We start from the raw sequence: 9,438 nt of genomic DNA on the forward strand, positions 1-9,438 counted from the left end.
GGGGGGGGTGTATCATTGTATTTTTAAGGAATGTGGGGGTGCAGACTTCCAGGCATATCAATGAGTGGTTGGTTGTCAAAGAAACCTACAAATATGATTCATACCTGGGGGAGAGATCCTGTAGACATGAGTGAGGGTTATAAATCTAGCCTGAGATAACTTCAGGTTTTCCACACTAGCAAGTAAAGTGCAAATGGGCCAGAAGTGCCCCCCCATCACCAGGGGGTTCAGAAGTGTTGACCTCCCACAGACCTTGAATATTTTCTGTAGTTACTGTCCTTCCCTCTATTGCTTCCAATTCCTACCTTCAGGACTTTGTTATACTAAGGACTCTGAGTACTTCTGTATCCATTTGGGGAATCCTTCAGCTCAACAGGGAAAGGGAAGGTGGAATGAAGGCCTTTGCATTACCTCAACCTTGCCCATAGTTCCATGGAAGCAGAGTTAACTTTTCCGACTTTCCTTCCATCTTCCTTTCTTCAAACCCCGAATTCTCTCTCTGCTTCCAGTGACTGCCTTGGTGATCGAGTTAGCCAGGCCTAACTCTTGATAGGTCCTGTTAAACATTCACAATGTGTTTTCTAAGTAAAAAGCTGAATATTCTTTTTTTTGCCTTTCTGCCACTGCAGTCCTAACCCTTCCAATAGCAAAAGATACACACGTATGGTTACATGGAGAAAAATGGTCAAGAGAAACTATATCTTAAAAATATTCCTCATGAGCTGAGGCATTAGCTCATGCCTGTAAGCCTAATACTTTGGGAGGCCAGGAGTTTGAGACCAGCCTCGACAAAACAGGAGATCCTGTCTCTGCAAAAAGTAAAATTAGCTAGGCATGGTGGCACACACCAGTAGTCCCAGCAACCCGGGAGGCTGAGGCAGAAGGATTGCTTGAGCCAAGGAAGTTGAAGCTGCAGTGAACCATCATCGTGCCACTGAGATCTTGTCTCAAAAAAAAAACAGCAAAAAAACCCCAAAAAACCTTGTAATTTACCAGTCAACGCAGTCACTGAAAGCAGAGACAATTCAGGGTTTGCAGAAAGGGAGGTACAAGGAAAGTGGAAAAAGTTAACCCTTTCTGGTTCCATGGAACTATGGGCAAGATTAGGACAATGCTGAGGTCCTCCTCCTACCCTCCCTTTCCCTGCTGAGCTGAAGAATTTCCTAAATGGATACAAATGTGCTCAGAATCCTCCTGACTGACCAACGAAGTCCTGAAGATGGGAACTGGAGGCAAGAGAGGTAAGGAATTCAGTGACCACAGGGATTTACAATTATTTTGGAAACAGTTTATTATTTTCCAAAATGAAATAACACTTTTGACTAATTCAGTGAATCTGCATCATAAAGTCTTACAATTGTGTATTAGCAAGAATCGCTGGATGTCCTGATTAACCAGGCCTGCCACAACTTGTAGAAGTTGTAGAAGGAATAATTTTAAAGCTATCAATTGTATGCTGTTATCAATTCTGTAGCTCTGGATTATGAACTCACTGAGGGCAGCAAAGGAACTCCGTTTGGTTCATTTTTCTCCTGGGAAAATTTTTTCTTTTTATTTTTTGAGACAGAGTCTTGCTTTGTCACCCAGGCTGGAGTGCAGTGGCGTGAACAGGGCTCACTGCAGCCTTGACCTTCCAGGCTCAAGCAGTTCTCCCACTTCAGCCTCCCAAGTAGCTGGAACCACAGGTGTGCACCACCACGCCTGGCTGATTTTTATATTTTCTAAATTTTGTAGAGATGGGGTTTTGCCCTGTTGCCCAGGCTGGTCTGGAACTCTTGGGTTCAAGCCGTCTTGGCCTCCTTGGGATTACAGGTATGATCCACTGTGTGCAGCCTCCTTGCAAATATTTAGCCCACAATAGTATGTTTACATCAAGTTTGAGCCCACTGTAAGATTTACTGTGACATTCTTACTTGCAGAAGGCATTTTACATTGTGGTTCAATAACGTTCAAAGGAAAGACAATTCTGAATATTTTAGCTGATCAATGAAAACCATGACCACTTCTCCTTTCTCTCAATATAAACCCTAGCAGCATAGAAAACTTGAGATGCTTTAAAAATGCTAATTTATTTACGCTATCCCAATTAAATCAGTCTCTCTGGGTACTGGTGTGGACGTGGAGATTGCGAGTTGCTTTCTAAAAGCCCTCCAGGTGCGATTTAAATATGCATGATGGGGTGAGACCCACCGGACTAGAATTAATGCTTTTTCTCTTATTTAGGGGAAGCATAGCGAGATTTCGCCTTTTACATTTAACTCATTTTGTAGAAAAAAGAAAAAAAAAAAAGCTCTATTCAATTAAAAAAAAAAAAAAAGCACTCTTTAGGGACTTGCTCTAGTGATGTGGTGGTTATTCATTAGGGACTGTCACTCCAGCCGAACTCTGTCTACTTAAGCAATTAGACTCCGGCCTCTTTATTTCTGTGCCCTTGTACATCACTTCCTATGTGATAGAACCCTTCGAATTACCTGCTTGCCTAGAGTTTGACATGTGGTGAGGGAGGGTTCTTTTTAAAAAAAAAAAAAAAAAAATTACTAACAGTTGGAAAAAATTAAAAGGCATATGGTATGTGTTCAAGAAGTTTTTGATTTAAAAACCATGTTGGCCAGGCGTGACGGCTCACCCCTGTAATCCCAGCATTTTGGGAGGCCGAGACAGGCAGATTACCTGAGGTCCAAGTTCGAGACCAGCCTGGCCAACAAGGTAGAAACCCCGTCTCTACTAAAAATACAAAAATTATCCGGGCGTGGTGGCGCATGCCTGTAATCCCAGCTACTCGGGAGGCTGAAGCAAGAGAATCATTTGAACCCGGGAGTTGGAGATTGCAAGGAGCCGAGATTGCGACACTGCACTCCAGCCTGGGCAACACAACAAGATTGTCTCAATAAAAAATAAAAAAAAAAAATGCGGACGCTCCCCACCTCCATTCAAAAGTAACCTTGTGAGGAGGCTTAGCTGCGACAGCAACCTGTACTGCCCACCCAAATCCCAAGAACTTTTCCCCCTTGCGCCTACCCAGAACGGGTTCCGTTTCTTCTCGCTTTCCCTTCCGGGTCGGGACCTTGATCACGTTCCGGTGTTGCGCACTAGGGCTGGAACGCAGCAACCCCACCGCCGTTTCCATGGTAGCGAGTGGCCGGAGCCTTGGCTAGGACCTAACCAACAAAGTAGGGTCAGTGTTCCGTGGCCCCACTGGAACTACGCAGAGCCAGGCCAGCGGGACCACAGAATGGGCTGAGGCGGTGGCAGCTGTTTGGATAAAGTCGACAGCTGGACGTGGGGTGTGACGCCGGTCCGGCATCCTAAGACGTCTGGTTTGAATTGAGGGCGGGACCGGTCATTTTTATGACCTTGGGCCTGATAAGTAGGCGACTGCTGTAGAGCAGGAACTTCTTATTTGACAGGAACATGACAGGAATTGTGGGGACCCCATGCTTGATGGATGGTGACTTATAGTGAGGTAATCTCAAGGTGTTATTGGGCATGACCGAGACAGCAGGAGTACTACCCCTAAGTTCTGGTGAGAGTTGGAGCCTCAGAAGGACACCTTACTCATGCTAAAAAAGCCCAGTGGAAAAGATTCCTTTCTTGTTGTTTGTTTGTTTAATGACTCTGTTATTTGAAACTATGGGTTTATTGTGGATATGATTATTAGTTTGAATAAATAAAAGTATAAACGTTTAACATTTTCCATTTTCTTTCTTCATTTCTATAAAGTAGTAAAAGCCCAGCTTGAAAATGGAGATGTATGAAACCCTTGGAAAAGTGGGAGAGGGAAGTTACGGAACAGTCATGAAATGTAAACATAAGAATACTGGGCAGATAGTGGCCATTAAGATATTTTATGAGAGACCAGAGAAATCTGTCAACAAAATTGCGATGAGAGAAATAAAGTTTCTAAAGGTTTGCTTCTTTTGCCTTAATCATCTAAGTCAAAAGGAAAATTGTTATGGAATGAAAAGTTGCATGAAATATTTTAGTTCACACATGTACTGATTCATGTTATATAAAAACAAGAGTGATACTCTATCTTGTTTACATTTTGTAATTTTTGTAGTGATACAAGATACATGTGTTTTGGGTATGTAACAAAAGCTATGCCAATATTGTTTAATAATTATTCAGAAATATTCAAGTATAATAATAAAAATTTCTGCTTTGTGCAAGGCATGGTGCTAGGTAGTAGTGAAACTCTAAGGAGGTAAAAGATACTTCCTGCCCTTAAAGATTTCCATAATCAGAAAGGAGAGTATATAAAAGTAACACTGAATAAAAAGTGGCTTGTAATAAATGCCAAGGAATCAACACAAAGTCCTTTCCCTGGTAGGGAAAGTTTTTTTGAGGAAATGCGGCATGAATTAGGCTTTGAAGGATGTGGAGGGTTTAGATAAGAGGGAGAAACTGTTTTCTAGGTTAGAGGAACAACATAAACTCAAAGAAACTAAAAAGGGACAAAGGATAAAGGGCAAAGTGGAAAGCACAAAGACCAAAGACATTTGCCTGTAGAGTTTTCTGATCGGAATTGGAAAGAGGTACATTAGAACAGTAAATGGGAGGTAGATTTTAAAGTCTTTTAGGGTAAGAAGTCAAAACTTGATTTTTTAAGAGGTGGAAAGTCAGTGAAGGTTTTGAATTCAGTGTAAAGAAATGTAAATTTTAATCTAGCGCTATTGTGCCAAATGGATTGGAGGACTGAGAGTAAAAACAGGTCCTGTTCAATTAAGGAATTTTGGAAAACGTCTGAGGGCTCTTGCTAAAATGCAGCAATGTGAATGGAAAGTAAAGTTAGAACATGTTATATTGTAAAAGAAGACATGAGGCCAGGTGCAGTGGCTCACGCCTGTAATCCCAGCACTTTGGGAGGCCAAGGCTGGTGGATCACCTGAGCTCAGGAGTTTGAGACCACCCAGGGCAACATGGTGAAACCCCGTCTCTACTAAAAATACCAAAAAATTAACCAGGTGTGGTGGCTTATGCCTGTAGTCCCAACTACTTGGGAGGCTGAGGCAGGAGAATCGCTTGAGTCCCAGAGGCGAAGGTTGCAGTGAGCTGAGATTGCCCACTGCACTCCAGCTTGGGCTACAGAGTGAGACTCCATCTCAAAAAAAAAAAAAAAAATAGCTAGGCGTAGTGGTGTGCTCCTGTAATCTCAGCTACTTGGGAGGCTGAGGCACCAGAATCACTTGAACCCGGAAGGTGGAGGTTGCAGTGAGCTGAGATCCTGCCACTGCACTCCAGCCTGGGTGACAGAGACTCTGTATCAGAAAAAAGAAAAAAGAAGGCATGAAAGAGTGTGGAAAGCTATAGAAAGGCAGAAGTCAAAGGTCTCTTAGGTTCAATGATTGCTACAGTTGATAGAAATATGAAAGACTCAGACATGGTTTGGGAACTACTTCAATTTTAGAAATGTTGAATTTGAGGTGACAGGAGTACATTTAAGAAAAAATGACCAGTAGGCTTTTAGAGATGAGGAACAGTATCAGGAGAGATCAGGGAAGAGGATAGAATCCTGTGTAGGTGTGACAGTTCAACCCAGGGGAAACAACTGAGCAATGTGGAGAAAGGAGCGTTAACATTCCTTGGAGACTGGGTAGAAAACCAATGATTTAAAAAATATGGAAATATGTATGTATTCTATTTATTGAAATCTATTTACATTCTTTAAGGTTTATGATCTTAACTATATAGTATAGATGTTTTGTATGCAACAGATGTTCTTATCTGTCTTTATCTGATACAAAAATAGTATTTTCTTCTTTCTTTGTAAGTCTATATGAGATATAGTGGATCAATTTGCTTGCTTGCCTGCCTTCCTTCCTTCCTTCCTTTCTTCCTTCCTTCCTTCTTTCTTTATTTCTTTTCTTTTCTTTCCATGGAGTCTTACTCATGCCTGTAATCCCAGCACTTTACTCTGTTGCCCAGGCTGCAGCACAGTGGCATGACCATAGCTCACTGCAGCCTCCATCTTCTCGGCTTAAGCGATCTTCCTGTTTGGGCCTGTCAAACAGCTAGCATTATAGGAATGAGCCACTGTGCCTGGCCTAATTTGCTTTCAAAGTACAGGAAATATATTAGGCATCTGTGGATTATTAAAACAGCTCTATGCCAGGTGCGGTGGCTCACACCTGTAATCCCAGCACTTTGGGAGGTGGAGGCAGGTGGATCACGAGGTCAGGAGTTTGAGACCAGCCTGGCCAGCATGGTGAAACCCCGTCTCTACTAACAATACAAAAAATTAGCTGTGCATATTGGCAGGCACCTGTAATCCCAGCTACTTGGGAGGCTGAGCCAGGAGAATTGCTTGAACGGGGGTGAGCCACCACTGCACCACTGCACTCCTTTCTGGGCAACAGAGTGAGACTCTGTCTCTAACTAAATAAATACAAACAAATAGCTCTATTTCTTTTTTTCTTTTTTTTTTTTTTTTTGAGATGGAGTTTCACTCTTGTTGCCCAGGCTGGAGTGCACTGGCGCCATCTTGGCTCACTGCAACCTCTACCTCCTGGATTTTCCTGCCTCAGCCTTCCTAGTAGCTGGGATTACAGACATGCACCACCATACATGGCTAATTTTGTATTTTTAGTAGATACGGTGTTTTGCCATGTTGGCCAGGCTGGTCTTGAACTTCTGATCTCAGGTGATCTCAAACTTCTGGCCTCAGCCTCCCAAAGTGCTGGGATTACAGGCGTGAGCCATCGTGCCTAGCCAGCTCTATTTCTAGACAATGAAAAGTTAAAGTCAGTAAAGATGTTATGAGTTTGTGAAAGATATCAGTTCTGTCCTGATGACCTGAAACATAATAATACTATAAATAAGGCAGTTTTTGTGCACTGTGAATGAAAATCTGATTAGAAGGAGATTTTTCCCCCAGGCAGTATGTCTTGCTCTTTCTTCAACTGTTGCACTTAAACTCATTATTTTTTTCTACTTAATCATTTGTAAAACTAACCAGTATGTGACAGTACAGAGAGGAACTTGAATGTGCATTTTACTGTTAAAACTGTTATGCAGATAATTTTGAGATACCCTAACTATTCTCATTGGCTTTTTGTTATTGTTGTTGTGGTTTTGAGACAGTCTCACTCTTGTCTGTTGCCCAGGCTGGAGGGCAGTGGCACAATCTTGGCTCACCGCAACCTCTGCCTCCCAGGTTCAGGCAATTCTTGTGCCTCAGCCTCCGAGTAGCTGGGATTACAGGCATGTGTCACCATGCCCAGCTAATTTTCGTATTTTTAGTAGAGACGGAGTTTTGCCATGTTGCCCAGATTGGTTTCGAACTCCTGGCCTCAGGCGATCCGCCCACCTCAGCCTCCCAAAGTGCTGTACAGGTGTGAGCCACTGTGCCTGGCTCTCACTGGCTTTTTATTAAATTTGATATAGTCTAATTTCACTAGAGAGATTTCTTGGATTAGTTAATATTTTTAGTCTAAAAAACTTGTCATGATGATTTAATTTGAACTAAATTTTTATGCTAGAATTTCATTACATAAATGAGTAATTAGTGAGAATATCTGCAAAAAAAGAAAAAGTTGTCTAGTAATGGAGAAAAACAAAATTAAACAACTCAAAGAGGGGTACTGGAGCATTTCTAGGGATTTCATTTCATGGTTTATCTGAGTAAATACTGTACCTAATTCTTCATCCCTGAATGGATCTTCCATAATCCTTATTCACATTAACTCTTCCCTGCTTTCACTGCTTTTGCCTTTAAAATAAAGACTGGACAGGAAACCGTAATTTTCCATAAGTAGAGAATTAATACTGTAGTGTCCAAAAGCAGTCAACTCTTTTTTTTTTTTGAGATGGCGTTTCACTCTTGTCACTCAGGCCAGAGTACAGTGGTGTGATCTCGGCTCACTGCAACCTCCACCTCCCAGGTTCAAGCAATTCTCCTCTCTCAGCCTCTCTAGTAGCTGGGATAACAGGCGCCCACCACCACGCTGGGCTAATTTTTATATTTTTAGTAGAGACAGGGTTTCACCATGTTGAACAGGCTGGTCTTGATCTCCTGACCTCAGGTCATCTGCGCACCACAGCTTGCCAAAGTGCTGGGATTACAGGCGTGAGCCACTGTGCCCAGCTTGCAGTCAGTTGTTTTCACTGCTGCCAGTATGCTATTGCTGCAGCACTCTGGCATCTTGTCAACCAGGGAAATTTGGAGCAAAAAGGAAAGGAATCTGGTGTTATATTTTGGATGTTTGTCTCTAGTCATGTTTTAAGGACTTTCATCTCTTCATCAGATACAGAGAAGTAGAAAAATTGACACTGTGCCATTGGAATAAAGGCAAATATATTTTCATAAAAGTATAGTTTTCTAAAGCTAGGAGCAGTGGCTCATGCCTGTAGTCCTAGCAACTTAGGAGGCTGAGGCAGGAGGATCTCTTGAGGCCAGGAGTTTGAGACCAGCCTGGCAATATAGCAAGATTTCTTTCTTTCTTTCTTTCTTTCTTTTTTTTTTTAAAAAGAAGTACTTCTTCATTTTTAGCCAAATAGACATATATTCTTGATAGTTTGGACAAAGTGGTTAAATATTTCAGAATTGATTGTAATTAAGTCAGTGTGATAAAAAATAAAGTAAGTAGTATACAACATTAAATCTCATTTGTTTCCTAAGCTGATACATGGCCATCGTTGACATTTTAAAATTGGCAATAATTGTTACCAGTCTGAAAAGGTGGTTAGTTGTTTAATAAGAGTACAGACAACAAACAAACATTTACCCACAAATAATTATATAATTATGTAAACTTTCTGTGGTTATAAATTGGTAGTTCACATATCTGAAGATTTTGCAGATATTTTGATGTTCTTTTGTTATAGTCTAATGAATTTATGATGTCCCCTAAAACTTATGGTTTACTTTCTAGAGTTTAAGATCAAAATTAAAGAATAATTAACATATAAATTCAGATCACATACTTAATCGTGTTGAAAACCATGCTCATCTGAAAACATAGGACGTTTTAAATTTCGGGTGTTAACCACAAACCAAGTTTAAAAATAGCAAGAAATCTCTCAACAGAATACTAAGTTATATACATTAAATTATTTTCATAAGCAACCAAATATCAACTTGAGATAAAATATATCTCACTTTGTCCTATAAATATTGATTATAAAATGTATTAAAATTTTCTTAAAATAGGAATGGAAGCAAACTGGTTGAGAAATTTCAGTTGAAATGCATGGAACATAGGCTGGGCATGATGACTCACACTTGTAATTCCAGGAGTTTGGGAAGGCAAGGCAAGAGGATCACCTTAGGTCAGGATATCGAGACCAGCCTGGCCAACATGGGGAAATCCTGTTTCTATTAAAAATACAAAAATTAGCTGGGTGTGGTGGTGTACGCTTGTAATCCCAGCTGCTCAGGACACTGAGGCAGAAGGATTGCTTGAAACAGGGTGGTGGAGGTTGCAGTCAGCCAAGATCGTG

At 41.2% G+C, this 9,438-nt stretch overlaps 1 protein-coding gene across 4 annotated transcripts in view; it reads left to right on the forward strand.

Annotated features, from left to right (window-relative positions):
* The first annotated feature begins 3,091 nt into the window (after nt 1-3,091).
* CDKL3 (cyclin dependent kinase like 3) overlaps nt 3,092-9,438 on the forward strand; it is a 112,338-nt gene continuing 105,991 nt past the window's right edge. For 2 of the 4 annotated variants that reach the window (XM_017532388.2, XM_037739915.1), the window contains exons 1-2: nt 3,098-3,295; nt 3,721-3,906. In XM_017532388.2, the coding sequence (XP_017387877.1) occupies nt 3,742-3,906 (165 nt within the window). In that variant the 5' untranslated portion in view covers nt 3,098-3,295; nt 3,721-3,741. Of the gene's footprint in view, nt 3,296-3,720; nt 3,907-9,438 lie in introns of all 4 variants that reach the window. The other 2 variants (XM_037739914.1, XM_037739913.1) reach the window with 2 other exon arrangements.

This window comes from Cebus imitator, unplaced genomic scaffold, assembly GCF_001604975.1.
Source record: "Cebus imitator isolate Cc_AM_T3 unplaced genomic scaffold, Cebus_imitator-1.0 Scaffold76, whole genome shotgun sequence".
In the NCBI taxonomy this organism is placed as follows: Eukaryota; Metazoa; Chordata; class Mammalia; order Primates; family Cebidae; genus Cebus; species Cebus imitator.